The sequence below is a fragment of the Saimiri boliviensis genome, chromosome 4 (assembly GCF_048565385.1).
Source record: "Saimiri boliviensis isolate mSaiBol1 chromosome 4, mSaiBol1.pri, whole genome shotgun sequence".
Taxonomy (NCBI): domain Eukaryota; kingdom Metazoa; phylum Chordata; class Mammalia; order Primates; family Cebidae; genus Saimiri; species Saimiri boliviensis.
In genome coordinates, this window is record NC_133452.1 from 37,862,150 (window position 1) to 37,880,165 (window position 18,016).

At 36.2% G+C, this 18,016-nt stretch overlaps 2 protein-coding genes across 2 annotated transcripts in view; both read right to left on the reverse strand.

Annotated features, from left to right (window-relative positions):
• The window catches only part of ENPP3 (ectonucleotide pyrophosphatase/phosphodiesterase 3), a 286,041-nt gene that overhangs the window by 68,787 nt on the left and 199,238 nt on the right, over positions 1 to 18,016 (reverse strand). The window lies entirely within an intron of this gene.
• ENPP1 (ectonucleotide pyrophosphatase/phosphodiesterase 1) overlaps positions 1 to 18,016 on the reverse strand; it is an 86,112-nt gene that overhangs the window by 23,183 nt on the left and 44,913 nt on the right. The window contains exons 6-14 of the mRNA XM_039467772.2: positions 15,579 to 15,676; positions 13,468 to 13,547; positions 12,126 to 12,245; positions 10,617 to 10,726; positions 8,103 to 8,168; positions 7,730 to 7,802; positions 4,436 to 4,544; positions 3,110 to 3,241; positions 223 to 254 (exon numbers count right to left, since the gene is read on the reverse strand). Of these exons, the coding sequence (XP_039323706.1) occupies positions 223 to 254; positions 3,110 to 3,241; positions 4,436 to 4,544; positions 7,730 to 7,802; positions 8,103 to 8,168; positions 10,617 to 10,726; positions 12,126 to 12,245; positions 13,468 to 13,547; positions 15,579 to 15,676 (820 nt within the window). The remainder of the gene's footprint in view (positions 1 to 222; positions 255 to 3,109; positions 3,242 to 4,435; positions 4,545 to 7,729; positions 7,803 to 8,102; positions 8,169 to 10,616; positions 10,727 to 12,125; positions 12,246 to 13,467; positions 13,548 to 15,578; positions 15,677 to 18,016) is intronic.

Here is an 18,016-nt window from a genome sequence, read left to right on the forward strand (position 1 = left end):
TAAATTTTACAATGCCAATAAATAAATTCTCAAAAAATTTTCAAACTTAGATTGTTGGGACACATCCTTAAAGATCTTTAAACTACACAGTATTTACATGTTGGCCTAGATTACTAAAATCTTCTAATCCTTCAATTCCAATAATAGATGCTGAAACTTTTCTTTCGATATATATTATGCAAATCTAAAAAAAACTAGATAATGGAAAATAAAGATACTCACAGAAAGATTTCGAGCGATGGCTTCATAGTTAACTGGAGGGAAACAAACATAAGAATTAATAGTAGATGGGATGCTATAATTAAAAGATAATACAGAAATGGACAATGTCAGATTCAAACTCTATATTTAAATACCAAGGCAGGTTTTAAACAGCTCATTTAAGTCATTACACGTTAGCCACTGAAAGGAATTAGACAGACCTTTAGGTATCACCCTGTAATGACTCCCGTGACATAGAGTCATATTGTTAAATGAAAAGACAAGTTACAGAACATCTACCTGTTCCTCCATCTGTTAACCCACATATCCATTCACCCATCTAACTATCCATTCACCTGTCCAACCATGTCTCCATCCATTTAGCAGCAAATATCCATCCATCCCTCAAAAGATCTATCCATCTACATCTGGTATGGTTTCACTGTGCAAAACTAAAAATTGTATGTGTTTTGTAAATGCAATGCAATTAATCTGGGAAGATACAGTCCAAGCTTAACAGTGGGTATTTCTAGAGAAAGGAAATGAGTTGTTCAGTGGGAGGACTTCAGGTGGGAAGCTGTTCCTTTTTACTTTGTATAATTCAACATTCAATGATCTAGAATTTTGAAATAAGAGGGGCATGAGGAAACTTCAAAGAGAAGGCAAGTAGGCTAATTTAAAAACTGAATTTGCATAGTATGCCCATAGATTTACTTAGGGTAGCTTGTACTACAATTCAGTAACTGTCTAGCTTCCTAGATTTTATTTTAGCCAAACATTATATAAGTTTGAAAAAATTAGGGCCGGGCGTGGTGGCTCAAGCCTGTAATCCCAGCACTTTGGGAGGCCGAGGCGGGTGGATCACGAGGTCAAGAGATCGAGACCATCCCAGTCAACATGGTGAAACCCCTTCTCTACTGAAAAAATACAAAAAATTAGCTGGGCATGGTGGCGCGTGCCTGTAATCCCAGCTACTCAGGAGGCTGAGACAGGAGAATTGCCTGAACCCAGGAGGCGGAGGTTGCAGTGAGCCAAGATCGCACCATTGCTCTCCAGCCTGGGTTAACAAGAGTGAAACTCTGTCTCAAAAAAAAAAAAAAAAAAAAAAATTGAGAAAATTATCAAGATAAAAGTACACATTTTACAGAAATACATTTTATGTATTTCTGTAAAATGACATACATATACAGTTTTTGCTTTAATTTGGGAAACTTGAGGGTATAACTGAGATAAGGGAATGGCTACAGCTTAGCTATCCCATCCCAAAAACCGCTCTGGAGACTACTATTCTGGAGACTGCTATTGCCTCTAGAGTCTTTTTTTGTTTTTTTTTTTTTTTTTGAGACAGAATCTTGTTCTGTGTCACCAGGCTGGAGTGCAGAGGCGCAACCTCGCCTCACTGCAACCTCCACCTCCTGGGTTCAGGTGATTCTCCTGCCTCAGTCTCCCAAGTAGCTGGGACTACAGGCGTGTGCCACCACATCCAACTAATTTTCATATTTTTAGTAAAGACAGAGTTTCACCATGTTGGCCAGGATGGTCTTGATCTCTTTATAATCTGCCTGCCTCAGACTCCCAAAGTGCTGGGATTACAGGCGTGAGCCACCATGCCTGGCCTGTGTGTTCTGTCTTTATCAATAACAGGTTTTTATAACAGTCATGTACTACTTTTCTAAATTTAAAAAAATACTAGTTAAACAACTAGTTAAAACATACCGATGTTATGCATGTGGAGCCTGTGCTTTGTGACACTATGTAAATATATCTGCATAACCATTTTCCTGCAGTTAAATCTATTTTCTTCATTAATAGACAACAGTATCTAACTATTGAAACATATCTTACCAAATAGTCCAACCTAAACCAATTCTGGTAACTGTCAGAAAATTGTATTCTCTTTCTGTTTCAAAGTTAACTTGAAGACATAATTTGCTCTACACATCTGAAAGTTATCATGATGCTAATCAAAAAGAGAGGTGGGGAACAGAGGTAGAAACAGTTATGAAATACACTTGACTGGCAAAATAATAAATATTTTAAAACATTTTTTGGCAGTTTGTGTTCCACATGTAGTCAAGAGAGAACATGAAATTCATTCCTCCCTATTTAAAAGATACATTCTTTATTGTTTCTGAAATGGTTTAAGGGAGGCATTTCTGAGGACAGGAATCAATTGCCTATAGAATTAATCATTTCTGCCAGCATTCTTCCTCACAATAGAATATTATTCCCAAACTAAGTAAATCATTTTAAATTAAATTTGAACAAATGTAGTTGGATTTTTCTCTTCATTTTTTTTCTAGTATAATCTTTAATCTGATATAAAACTAAAACACACACTTCAACATAAAATTGCACCAAGCTCATCAAATAATACACTTAGCTCATGAATAACCAATAGGTAAGTGGTTAGAGTTGTGTTCTCACATCCGGCCCCATAAAATCAATTCCCATACAAAAGATCTGCATTAGAGATTTAATCATGAACAAAATTAACCCTGATTTCCTTTAGTGTAGAGACGTAATGATTTAGAGGAAGGCTTTTTTTTTTTTTTTTTTTTTTTTTTTTGAGATCGAGTCTCAGTGTGTTGCGTAGGCTGGAGTACAGTGGCATGATCTCAGCTCACTGAAACTTCTGCCTCCTGGGTTGAAGCAATTTTAGTGCCTCGGCCTCCCAAGTAGCTGGGACTACAGGTGCCCACCATGATGTCGGGCTAATTTTTGTATTTTTAGTAGAGATAGGGTTTCACCATGTTGGCCAGACTGGTCTCGAACTCCTGATCTCAGGTGATCAGCCCACTTTGGCCTCCAAAAGTGCTGGGATTACAGGACTGAGCCACTGCACCCAGACTAGAGGAAGGTATTCTTAATATGACCATATTCAAAGTTATCACAGAGATATACTTACATGAAAAGTATTTATCTGGGACATCAGAGGGTCTCAATCGAGCTGCAGGTCCATAGATAACTTTAATATTTTTAACATCCCCCAAATATTTATTCAGATATATGTATTTCTTACAACTGCCTTGCTCCATGCCTAGGAGAAAAAAAAAACCCAAAACATGCTGTAAGCTTAACAAAAAATTTAAAATGCAGAGCAGATTTTTTTTTTCACTTACAGAGTTAAATATGGGTGTAGTACTCATATTAGTTGAACATCTGATAAGTAAGACAGAATTTCAGATGTATCTCTTATTTCATTTTTTTCAAAATCTTTTCCATCACCCAAATTTATTTTAATGTTTCTTTTTTATATTACAATATCATTATGTGAGCAAAGAAGAATGTCTTATCACAGTTTTAGACTGAATATGAAAGCCCCATTATTTGCCCCAAACCACCTAGGATATTAACTTGGAATGTATGTATGTGATTCACTCTCATACATCCCAAGACTGGAGCTTCTTTAGCATGTAACTTCTCAGAACTGTTTCTAAACATAGATTTCTCTAATTATTTCTGAGGCAAACAAGAACAAAAACAAAACCTACTTTCTGTATGCACACTGCTTCTGTAGTCCCCAAACTGTACATAAGCATGTTACAAAGATCATAGTAAGTAAAAGTGAAACTAAAATATCATCAAAATTAATACATAATGTTTCTAAAGTCAGATTTATCATGCTAAAGAAAACTGAAGTCTGGGCACAATGCTTATGCCTATAATCCCAACACTTTGGGATGGGTGGGAGCTTAAGACCAAGAGTTTGAGGCCAGCCTGGTCAACATAGCAAGATCCCATATCTACCAAAAAAATTTTTTTTTAATTAACCAGGTAGTTCCAGCAGCTGAGGTAGGAGAATCACTTGAGCCCAGGAAGTCAAGGCTGTAGTAAGCTGTGATCATGCTACTGCACTCTAGCCTGGGTAACAGAGTGAAACAAAAGAAGAAAACTGAAGATACAATATTCGGTTCCAATTAAATCTAAAATTGCAGAGCTACAAAAATTTAACATTGAAAAATATATTTTTTAACTACTCAAATTCTTGTTGTATTCCTCTCTCAAATCAAAAGATACAGGTACATTGTGCTTGATAGACACTTAGGTTTCTGTGAATTCTGTGTTTCACTTACATTTTATATTTAATGTAATGTTTTCCTGAAGACTTTCTACAAGAAACCAAATTTTTAAAAAAGAATTAACTATAACACTCAGAAGAAATGAGAAAACAATCAAGCAAACTTTCTTTGACTCTTTCACCTAAAGAGTAAATAATGCAAATTCAGATTACCATGATCCGAAATAAGGATGAGGTTCAGGCATCTGTGCAAGTTCAGCTCTTTCAGACCATCCATCAGCATACCAACCATGCTGTCAACCCTCTGCAAGGCTTTGATGACCTAAGAATGGGAAGCAACCTCATGTGATGCATTCCACACTCATGGCTATTTATACATAAAGCTCTCTCTGTTAGAAGAAGAGGAAGAGGACGAAAAAGAAAGAAGAAAGAAAGAGAAAGAGAGAAAGAGAGGAAGAGAGAGAGAGAAAGAGAGAAAGAAAGAGAGAAAAGAGAAAGAAAGAAAGGAGAGAGAGAGAGAGAGAGAGAGAGAGAGAAAAGGGCCAGTGGATGCAACTATGGTGAGCTAATTTACATTAGACTAAGACAGGTCAGGGCTGAGATATAAAGTACCGTAAATAACTACAGATCATTAACAATGCAAGAGTCCTAATTCTATACATGATCAATTTTAAGCTTTGGGAATGACATTAGCTGATCTATTAGTTCTCCCTTCCTAAAGTCAGAATGCTACTTCTTAGATTAGACCCAATTTAAGTCAAAATAATAATGGCTCAAATCTACAGCATCTGGTCAGAAAGCAATATGTTCTTAATTATCACTTCATTTTCTACAATTAATTTCTTCTTATGCTTTCTGATCATTCAAATGGTCACTGTATAAATACATTTCCTAATTTTCAAATATGTTAAAATTTTTCATGAAATACTTTTTATAATTCAATGTATATTTAATTTTCTAAACTAGAACTCATAGGAATACAACCCATTATTTCTTTACAAATTGCATGTATTTTACATATAAATATAACAAGAACAAAGAATGACAAATGATATTGGCAAATTGCTTTCTGGCACTCATTTTATCCTCTCTCCTTGCAAAACCACTGAGAAAAATTATTGTACAGTTTTGTGCATTTTCTGTAATGTGTGGAATCAGCTTAATCTTCATTCATTGTCAAGCATATTTCACTGTAATATGAAATAAGCTCTTTCACTGTAATATAAAACAAGACAAAGTCTTTCATTCAAAGATATCCAAGCAACGTGAAGAGGAATTTTTAAGTATTAAGACACAGTGGTTTTGGTGTGCTAGTAATGCTGGAGTTTACAGAGTTTGCAAATTGATGGATATGATTTCAAAAGTAATGGGCTCAACCTTAAACGAAGATGAGTCAGAAAAGCAGGTGCTTTGGCACATTGTTAGTGAATTAGAAAAGGCAGCAACAATTTTAAAACATATGTAACCTTATACACAAGTATAAAATGATCCTTGGACTTTTCTCTAGCCAAATTGAGCTAGATATGAGTCTTGAGTATCAGTGACTTTAATAAAAAGAGTTAAAAATCATACTACATGTAGCTACTTGTTCAAACCAAGACAACAGCTACAAGAAACTTTTCCCTTTGACCAATTTTGACATGTCCAAGCCGCTGGCATGCATCTTCCTTATTCTCCCTCTAAGCAGGAGCATTTCTTCTAAGTTGAAGTACAGAATGAAGAGAAGGCACAATGGAGTTACTAACTACAGTGGAGCTGCTGGAGATGGATTCTGATGGAAAGAATACAAAGGGTAAAAACAGACCTAGGTGAGAGCTTCCTTCTCTCTTCACTCTTTTATCCAAGGTGATAGCTACTTTTTAAAAGGGGCAAAAATCTAGTGCAGACCCAGGGAAAGGGAAATGAAGGGAAGATGGTTTAGGCAGCTGCTGTAAATTCAAGTGAGAAAAATAAGGATGCTTTTTTGCCTGCCTTCCTTCCTCTGCTGTTGTTCAATTAGGAAAACAATACCCTCAAAAACCAGAATCACGACAGACATGTCAGTCCAGGCTTTAGTCTGAACTCTATGCTGAAGAGTCCTTAAGGCTCACCAACTATCCAGCTTGGGCTATCTGGGCAGGAGAACTGTTAGGAATTTGGAAGTGAAGTCCTGGAAATTAAGAAAGAGTTTTTAAAAATAGTGTATACCCCTTGGAATACACATGGGGCAGAAGATAACTGCATGAGGTTCTGACAGGAAGGATGCCGGCAATACCTCTTTTCACTTTTATCATGACCAAAAATAGTCAAGATCCTCACTTTTTACTTTTTTTCATATCTTAGGTAACAGACAAAATATATATGCTCGAATTACTTTATTTATTTATTTATTTATTTATTTATTTTTTTTTTTTTTTACGGAGTCCCGCTCTGTCGCCCAGGCTGCAGTGCAGTAGTGTGATCTCAGCTCACTGCAACCTCCCCCTGCTGGGTTCAAGAGACTCTCTTGCCTCAGCCTCCTGAGTAGCTGGGGTTACAGGCACACACCACCATACCTGGCTAATGTTTTTGTGCTATTAATAGAGACAGGGTTTTGCCATGTTGGCCAGGCTGGCCTTGAACTCCTGTCCTCAGGTGATCCATCTGCCTTGACCTTCCAAAGTGCCAGGATTACAGGCGTGAGCCACCGTGCCGGGCTATCAAATCATTTTCTGTTCTAATGCTTCCTGGGTTCCAAAATATTAGGTTGGTGCAAAAGTAACTGCACTTTTTTTTTTGCCATTAAAATGGTAACAAAAATAATACGGCCACGTAAAAACTGAAAGCAGTATTTGCTGTTTTAAAGTGGTATACAGATTAAAAACATAGCCAGAAGCTGGCTAAGTTCCTGAAAGGGTGTCTAGGGAAACTAGATGTTACATTGGAAGTGTTAGTCCATGAGCTTGTTCCTATCTCTAGTTTCCTAGGAAATACTCAATAAAAATAATTATTCAAATATCTCTATACTTTTGACAAAAGCTCCCATCCTTCTATGGAACCTCTGTTGTAAGCAAGGTCTCACGTGGCAAAAGACATATCTTCTAAGGAAGAGAGTTCATCGAAGGCTTCCTCTGCTCTTTGACTCATAGGAATACAACCCATTATTTCTTTACAAATTGCATGTATTTTACATGGAATTTTACCCTATATTTTCATATTGGATGTTTAGCTGTTTACAACATTCTCAAAAAGCACTTGGTATTTAGGCCAAGGTAAAAGGCCATGGAGTGGATAAAGGCTTTCAAATTGAAAACATGGAAGTTAATTTATTATCAGTTCAATTTACCACTGCGGAAAACATAGGCTAAACAATTCTCCCAACTCTTATTTTGTTTAAAGTGCATCCTTTTATTTAGTAATATTGTGCATAATACTCGCTTTTTCCAGCAATCACAGACTTTTACAGAATAGCCTAGCAGCCTCTTTCAAAGCGAGGTTCAGTTTGATGACTGGGTTTAATGAAGTAATTACTGATAAAAATGTACTTACTTCACTGCTGACTGGTCCATATGAATGACCTGAAGAATCTGGTTCTTCTAAATACAGAGTGTAAAAGTGTGGTCTAAATCAAACAGTATCAAAATGTAATATTTTACGAACACATTGAAAAACAGAATGGAAAAAAAAATTCATCAATTGATAGGGATTAAATTTTATAACACTGGGGTAACAGCTCTACTGAGAAATAATTTACAATTTTGAAATTCTTCAAAATGTGGTGTGGTTGTTCACTAAAGAATTTATTTCAATATAAAACATCATAGTAAATAGCTAAGTTTGTTGCAGTCTATTTTAAAATACAAATACTACATTTCTACAAAACAAAAAAAATATTTATGATATAAATTAATTGCCTACATACCTTTCATCTTTAGGAAGCTGTAGCCACTGAAGAACAGCTAAAATCCTTTCTTCAAATGGTATTGAACTAAAATTAAGAATAAACAAAAAGGAAAGAGGTCTGACAATCGTTTAAAATACAGATTTTTTTCACTGAAAATGTCATCAAGACCTACTAAGTGCTATTTAGCATCTATTGTGTTTGAAATCAATTAAGGGTTTTATTTGAAAATTTATTTTCCCAATGAAGGAATGAAAGTTAGGTTTTACACAGAAAAAAAGGTTGCAATTGGGTTTAAAACTTTGCTTGCTATCCTCTACTTGAGGATATATTCATGGACCTGACAACAGTCACTGCTTACCACATGAATAACTCATGAGTTAATATATTTTGCAAAGCATGTATCACGAAGAACGCACTCAGATGACTCAGCACAGCTGGGGAGTAGACACCTGAGGAGCTGATAGCAGTTCTTGAGGCAATATTTCCTGAGCAAAATTGATTATGCCTTCCTCTGGACATAGGCTTTGTTTACACACTTCCAATCAGAGTTCTTGCCCCACCACAAGTACAGTTAGTCGTGTACTTTACTAAACCTTAGAAAGTCAGAGACCACATACTATTAATCTTTGAATCCCCCATGCCTAGTGCATAAACTCTTTGTTTAGTTTTGAGAGGGAGTCTCACTCTGTCACCAGGCTGCAGTGCAGTGGTGGATCTTGGCTCACTGCAACCTCCACCTCCCAGTTCGAGTGATAACCCTGACTCAGCCTCCTAAGTATCTGGGACTAAAGGTGCGCATCACCACGCCCAGCTAATTTTTGTGTGTGTGTGTGTGTGTATTTTAGTAGAGATGGGGTTTCACCATGTTGCCTAGTCTGGTCTCAAACTCCTGACCTCAGGCGAACTGCCCGCCTCAGCCTCCCAAAGTACTGGGATGACTTGAGCCACCACACCTGGCCCGTAAACTCTTACTTATGGTCCACGGAGTAAAAACAGTGGCACATAAGAAGGTGGAGGAGCAGCACTGCACCGTGCTCATGGAAACCATAGGAACACAAACGAGCATAAGATCACAAGGAAAATTGCTATGCATTTTTGGTCTGGGATTTAAGATATTTTCTGTTCACCCTTCTAAACACCTTGTTGTATTGATTTTGTGACAGAGATTTTATAATTTTAAAGTAAATAGAATTATTTTGGTAATCTTGCTCAAATTGGCCAAAGAGATTCTTCCATTAAAAAGTTTTTGTTTTTTTCTCAATGCATCATGGATTTCAAATATCACAAAGAGGTTATTCTCATCAGTTTCTTACATTAGAAAGCATATTTATTAATTTAGAAATGGAAATCAAGAGGTACCATTAATATCTTCTTTTAAATAGTATTTCCAAACACAATAGATGCTAAATAGCAGAAAATAATTCCTACCTGTGTCCTCTTTAATACATTCATCTTTTCCTTCTCTTGGTTCTGAAAACACCTTTACAAAAATTATAACTGAGGAAATTATGACAGTGAAAGAGATCACACCTAACTGATTCCATCTTACTTCTAACCTTTAAGCTGCCCTTGTTCATTCCTGGGCGTAGGAAGAACTAACCTTCGGAAGGAATTTAGTTCATAGTTTAACTCTGACACAAAATTGGTAATAGCTCTTTCCCCCAGCCCCACCCCCCAAAAAATCCCCTTCTTGCCTGGGGACCAGTCTACCTTAATGGGACTAACAAAGCTACAAGATCAGAAAGTATGGTTTAGGGGACATGCAGCCTCCAGCTGTAAGAGTCTGAACTTCCCCAAACTGCTCTTGAGAATAACATCACTAGTGTAAAACCTAAGATTAGTGCCTGAGATATTTTGCAGACCCTACAGTCCATGCACCAGCTGACACCACCCAGACTGGTAATCTGGCTCAACCAGTTCTGCAGTCCCACCCAGAAACAGGAGACAGCAAGAAAAACTCTCACTTGACCCCCTATGATTCCATCTCCAACTCAACCCATCAGCACTCACCACTTCCCAAACTCCTATCTGCCAAATTATCTTTAAAACCTTGGATCCCAAAATGCTCTGGGAGGCTGATCTGAGTAATATTAAAATGCTGGATTCCCACTTAGCTGGCCCTGCATGAATTACATTTTTTCCAATGCAATTCTCCTCCCTTGATAAACCCGCTCTGTCTAGGAAGCATACGAAGTGAACCTCTGGGGCAGTTACAGTTCTTTCTCTTTCTAGAGTTAAGCTGTGCAGTACCTCCACTCCCAGATGGCTACCTTCATCATGATCTCATCTTTCATACCTGCCCAGAGATCTGAATTAAACACGTTACAAGTGTTTCTAGAAAGGCTCTGGAAAATACTTGTCTAGTTTCACTGTCCATTTATCATCCATCTAACCTCTTGGAGAAAGAGTTCAGTCTCATTTTTCAGCCATCATATCACTCAAATGCTAAAGCTTAGGATTCAATAAAAAGGCGATTACATAAGAATAAGCTGTTCTATGTTACAGATTCTAGAAAAAGTTCATTTTACATACCCATTATACACTTTATAGATGTCTGGGAAAATTCCATTAATTTCCACATCTGATCCTGGCCAGAAAAATGTGCCAGACTTGAGGCCTTGATACTTAGCAGTGAGCCAAATCTGGAGCAGATAATGAAGGAAAATTGAGAAATCATGCAAACATTCCTCTCTTAGGAAAGTATGTGTTCATGCAATACCAATGCATTCCTTGTCTATAGTGTAAGGTCAACGAGCTTCAGCACATAGATCACAAGAACCATGTCATATGACTCTTAAGTAGCAAGAAGATATTAAATAGTCAGAGATCAACTCCTATAACTTTTGGAGCTAGAACCCCAATTAACAGATTTCTCTTGAAAGAAAAAAAATCAGGAATATACATGTCTTTAATTTGTTGAGATCTCTGTGTATGTAACTAACTTTTTTTTTTTTTTTTTTTTTTTTTGAGATGGAGTTTTGTTCTTGTTGTCCAGGCTGGAGTGCAATGGCACCATCTCGGCTCACTGCAACCACCCCCTCCAAATTTCAAGCGATTCTCCTGCCTCAGCCTCCTGAATATCTGGGATTACAGGCATGCGCCACCACACCTGGCTAATTTTGTATTTTTAATAGAGATGGCGTTTCTCCTTGCTGGTCAGGCTGGTGTTGAACTCCCAACCTCAGGTGATCCACCCTTATCATCATCCCAAAGTGCTGAGATTACAGGCATCCACCACCACACCCAGCTGTGACTAACATTTATTAAGCACTTACTATTTTCCAATCATGGCTCTAAATAGTATTCCTACAAGTATGCTACATTATTAATTCACATAATCCTCACAATAATCCTACAAAGTAGTAAACAGTATTATCTACAGTATGGATATGTTAAAACGGAGGTGGGGACAGAATGATTTGTCCAAAGACAAACAGCCTTAAATGTCAGAGCTAAAATTTGAATAACCTGCAAACTAACTATTATGCTCTTTGTCCTTCTAAGAGGAATATTATGATTATTTAAATAGAACGTATATAATTATTGTGACAATTTTAAAAAGTAAAAAAAGGAGAACACAGTTAAATCACAGTTAGAAAAAACCTCCTAAATTAGCACATGTAAATAAAACCAAGGCTTTCAAAAACAGTGTAGTTTTGTGTAGATCAAAACTACAAAAACAGTATAGTTGTATATAGATTCTGATTTTTCTTCTACCAGAAGTAGATAGCAGTAATATGGGGAGATTTTTACAGTAATCTCCCCATATTACTGCTATCTGCTTCTTTTAGAAGAAGTGATCAGAAAGGAAAAATGGCCCAGCACAACCCAAATCCACCTCTGAAATAAACTCCTCTCCTTTTACACAATTATGTAAGTTATGTTTAGGATTATCAGCATTCATCTCCATTTACAAAAGAATGGCCACAGATACACTAAATGAAATAGGTTATTAAAAGCTCCAGAGAATCTGGTTATTTTACACTGATTGAAAAAGATGAGAAAAATAAACTATTTTAGTAGATAAAACAAAGAACTCACCGGTTCTCCTTTGTACCACTCAGGATTGAATTTCTCTTTACTTTTAAGTGAAAAGGAAGCATTCATTTTGGGATCATACATTTTATTGTCAATTATGCCATGAGATTCTGGATACAATCCCTAAAAAAGATAAAACAGATTTTATGCAAGTTGTGAGTCTATTTAATGTTAAATAAAGTCACAGAAAAAAATCATCCAAGAGAAACTGATAACTGAAGCCACATGGAATTATAGTAAGTTTAAGGAAAGAAAAACAAAACAATCGGGTAATGTCAAAACACAATCAACCACTTAAGATTTTATGTTGTATTTGTGATTTAAACTATGTGATAGGAGAAAATAAGTCAGTAATACTAAGGATAAAGACCTATATAAAAAAGGCAGCCTCAGCCGGGCACGGTGGCTCATGCCTGTAATCCCAGTACTTCGGGAGGCCGAGGTGGGCAAATCATGAGGTCAAGAGATCAAGACTACCCTGGCCAACAAGGTGAAACCCTGTCTCTACTAAAAATACAAAAATTAGCTGGGTGTGTTGGTGCACACCTATAGTCCCAGCTACCTGGGCGGCTGAAGCAGGAGAAATGCTTGAACCCAGGAGGCAGAGGTTGCAGCGAGTCAAGATCATGCCACCGCACTCTAGCCTGGCAACAGTGATACTCTGTCTCAAAAACAAAAACAAAAACAAAACAAACAAAAAAAACCTTCAGCCTCTCAAATTTTGAAAACAATACTGCTGTTTTTTTAAATTGCTGAGTAAAGCATTTCTGCAGAACAAATTCCTTTTTTGGCGGGGTCTCAGAGTAGCTTGTATCAATATAAGCTAACATACTAATTTTCTGGCTTCGATTCTAAAGCTTAATGAGTTCTACTGTTTTACTTGACTCAAATTAAATCTGGAAACTTTGAAACAAACACAGTACTGTAATCCTATTCAGAGTCAGGCAAAGTGGCTTGCTTAAATTCATCACCAAGATGATTAGAAAGACAAGTTGTGAACACAGGAGTTTGGGACAGTTTTTTGGTTCAAATAAAATAAGCCACAAAATTAAGATCAAGAAACGGAAAATCTTAACACTGAAAGGAAACCAGGAAATCATTTCTTGAGGTCTTGAGTCATCTCTTTTCACAGATAAGAAAATGGAGACCCAGCAGGTAAAGTGACCTTTCCAAAGACACTTTCAGCTAGTTCATGGCAGAGCAAAGCTCAGAACCTCGGTTTCTTTGCTTAACCACATATTGGAAAATAAGTTGTTTTTCTTTGATCTTAAAACTATCCCCTCAAAAAATGTTGCAATTCCATTTCACTTCTGCAAAGAGATCAAAGTTGAAACGCAGAGCTTACGGTGACAATGCTGTAGTGATTGGGAAACGTTTTTGTTGGATATACCGGTCTCATGTTTTTAGTATATGTTCCACACTTTTCTGGAAGGGAAAAAAATAAACATTGTTATTAGACACATAGGACAATCGGCTTACCTCATTTAGTGGTGGTACCACAGCAGTCTAAACCATGTAAAATAAAAAATTAGCCCAGGAGGGATTTTAATCAGATAAAAATTCAGGATAAATTATAAAGCAACACTGTGGATACAATTCAATATTAAAGATGACCTCATTTCTCAGAAAAACATTAAAATAATGAAGCCAATTAAATAATGATCCCATACTTACCCATAACATTACTTCAAGATGAACAAATTATAATAAAATGATGCATGTGAGTTGTAATAAAATGATGCAAGTTCTTTGATACTACTTAGTGGTCAAATACCTAAATTATAAGAGCTAGAAAAAGAAAACTGAACCAGTAGCTAAGTCTATAAATTAAAACAAGGATGAAGGAGTAGCTGGGAAGACAATGTCCCAGACCATAGACCTAGAACCAGCTAACCTTGGAGAAATTCAGCTGCTTTAAAGACAAAAGGCATCTTGTGGCTTCAAGTCCAAGAAAGCCCAGAAGTCCGATTATTCCTGATCCCCTGCTGATCTAGTTCTAGTACTTTATTCTTTTTCTTTTTCTCCTGCCTCTGCTATTGAGAAGGGAACACATAACTAATGATTCCAGCGTTCAAAACTCCAGTGCCTAAAAATGTCCCTCAGATTGGCATATGTCTATATATCTCACTGCCTTCTAGCAGTTCAGAACTAGAGGATACATGCCCTAATTCTTCAAAGCTAGGGCTTGGGCTCATTGTTTATTGATTTATTCTAAACTTCATATACAGGTACCCCCAGCTCCTTAACTCTAAAATCAGGATGCCACATTTGGCACCAAGGAGATAAGCTCTCCTGATAATGGTAGCAAAGGGCTGTATTTATATTTCAAAACAGGCCTGCTGGGAAGAACACAGTTTTGTCCATGCAAAGTTAAAGCCTTTTTATGCAAAATATTTAGAAAAAGAAAAAAGGAAAAAAAAACTATCTTCTTCCATGTAGAAATTCAAAACTAAAAATTTTTAAAACTCTCCCAAAATTATTGTGTCACTTCATAAGACAAGCATAATGACACACATATGTATTTACAGAGAGTGATCTTAATGTTTAAAGCACCTCACATACTCAAATCTGTTAAATAGTATTTTAGAATTCCATAAAAAGCTAAAGTAACTGTATTTACTTACTTCCATTTTAGTCCAGTATTACACTGGAGTTGCTTAAAGGTTGTTAACATGATTTAAAACTCTGGCATCAATATTAAGAAAAGACCATTCTATTTCATGGGAAATTTATAGAAAAACCATTAAGGCTTGATTGGGATTTTAAAAAATTGGAAGAGTCTGATTCAATCCAAAGGAGAATACAGGATAACTGACAAATATTCTATGTCTGAACTGGTAACATCTCAGAAATAACCTTTAGTTTTTGAAATTTTATTTTTGAAATAAAATACTTGTAAAATAAGGCCGGCCAGGCATGGTGGCTCACACCTATAATCCCAGCACTTTGGGAGGCCAAGTGGGGCAGATTGCTTGAGCCCAGGAGTTTGAGACCAGCCTAGCCAACATGGCAAAACCCTGTCTCTACTAAAAACACCAAAATTAGCCAGGTATGGTGTCACATGCCTTTAATCCCAGTTACTTGGGAAGCTGAGTCACAAGAATAGCTTGAACCTGAGAGGCAGAGGTTGCAGTGAGCAAAGATGGCACATAAATAATAATAATAACATTTGTAAAATAAATGAATAAATAAATAAGGGACTTTTTCACAAGGAATTCAAAATTCTGAGAAAAAATAAATACATATAAAAGTGGCCAAAGGTTAAAATTCTAAGCAACCGTATTAACTTAGAAGTATTTGAAGGGCAGCTTCAGAGTAATCACACTATTAAAGGTTAAGTGCCTCATCACCAGTGAAACAGTTAGCTTCTGCCAGTACTTTTCCAAGAAAGACTGCCTACCTAGTCTATCTCACTGAAATTGTGATATTCCAGCAGTAAACTCTGAAGTTACTCACTTAGTTTGCTAATAACAGGAAGAAGTCCACCCCAAGTGTGTAAATATTCTGCCCTGAATCCATCCAAAGAAAATAAAAGGGTAGGAGGCGTTTCAAACCTGGGCAATAAAAAAGAAAAGAAAAAATGTTTAAAAAGCAAAGAGAAGACATATTCAATGAAGATGTATTCCCTTCTGGGCAGAGGTCCAGTGCAGATTTTCCATTAAGGTCTGTGTGATCTAAAGAAAACTAAAGCTCGGCCATACTTATAAAGGATATTTCACATGCATTTACATTTATATACAAGCTCTATAATTTCATAATACATATATATCATCAAATAGTATATTTTAAGCATTCATATCATTTTGAGGCACCATACAAGAACATCATTCATGGTTCCTGCTGTTCCCAAAAATTGCTACTAAACCAATTGCTACTAAAATATAACAGTATTTTCCCAATTTTCAGGAAAATGAACAAATTTTAAAAACAGCATTTTCTACATTATATTTTAGACATATATATTATGGAAATATTTATTTCCATAAATATTTTTTCCTATACCATCACTTTCTGATATGGTCTCTAATATAGTAAATAGGACTTCATATAGTATACATTATACACTATTTTATTATTTAATTTATTTTAGCAGTTTATTTTTATTTTACTCTTGAGACAGGGTCTCATTCTGTTGCTCAGGCTGCAATGCAGTGGCGCCATCACAGCTCACTGCAGCCTCAACTTCCTGGGCTCAAGCGATCCTCCTGCCTCAGCCTCCTAAGTAGCTGGGACTACAAACATGCACCACCAGCCTGGCTAATTTTTTAATTTTTTTTTTTTTTGTAGAGATGAGGTCTCACTATGTTGCCCAGGCTGGTCTCGAATTCCTAGGCTCAAGCAATCTTCCCACCTCAGCCTCCCAAAGTGTTAGGATGACAGGTGTGAGCCACCACACCCAGCCTATATATTGTATTTTTAGGCTTAATATATCTAAAAGATATAAAAACTTAATATAAAAGTTTGAGAGATACTACATTTAAATATATAAACAACAAAGAAATGATTCCAAGCTGGGAATGATCAAACAATGAGGATTCAACAATGCATACATACATCTACAAAGAGTTAACGTGCCATGTGGAAATCCAAAGAGGAGGCCAAAAACCGCATAGGATGCTAATATACTTGGCAAATGAGAATAGCTATGGATAACAACTACCTGGCTACCCCAACACAGCCATGGCTCAGAAATGTTGCAGCATCTAATGATACGTGGTAGGTGGTAGAGAACTTTTATAACACTGGATAACTGTGAAAAAAACTTCCCACTGAAAGTTTACTCAGCAAATTTAAAATGTGACAGCAAATACCTAACCTTGCCTTTTTAACCCTGCCTCCTCCCACCTTACCCGCATTCAAAAACACAAAAGCAAGCCCACAAGGAGAAAATTTTTATACAGTTTTCACTAGCTACTGCCTGTAACATAAGTCTGCCGAGAGACTCTCTAGAATCGGTGTATATAGTCTTAATGGTCCATATAAAACTATATAAAACTAGTTTTATTAATCAACAGAAATCATTAAAGCAGTTTAGAGGGCCATGGTAAACGTACTGGTAAATTTTCTAGTGTAATAATAAGTGCCCTAACTTATGATCTTCTTGTAAAGAAAGGGTTATGTTTTCCACTAAAAGATTCAGCATTAACAATGAAAAATAATGAGCAATATTTAGAAGAAAAAGAGTCCAAATTCACTAAGTCTCACATGCCCTCCTTGTTCTTAAAAGACAGTTTAGGGTATATGAAAAGTTTTCCTTAAAAAAAGGCTCTTCTGATGAAATTATTTGGTTAAGGTTTAGTTTTTGCTGCTGTTGCTACTGTTTATTTAATTCAAAAAGTACTCTTCTTTCCAAAAGAAAAAAATGAAGACATATAACAAAAATTATATACATGAACAAAATGAATTAAAATACAGCTTTAAAAATTTTACTAGTCTGGAAAAACTATCGTTTTAAAGAGGTAAAAATTTATTTCTGAAGATGAATAATTCAAATTTATGAGATGGCAGACCTCAAGTGGAACAAGGATAAATACACCTAACACCTTTACAAAATCTTCACCCTTTAATTCCACACACACTCTTTTTGATGGTGTCATATATGGAAGACCACATACAAAATATTTGAAGGACAAAAAAAATGAACTATTTAAAAAAATGTATCAACTCCCACAAACAGGTTGTCTATCCTGAAAATGCATAAATGGACCAAAATACAAAAGAAAAGACACGAAAAGAAAAAGCTAAATTTTCTACAAGTTTAGCAGCTCTCAAAACTCCAAATGAAAGTAAAGATCCTTCCTTCCTACAAAGAAAAATGCAAATATTTCTATCTAGTATTCATCAGTACTAAGGATTAACTATTCATGGCCTCTCTTTTCTATAAACTCCAGAAT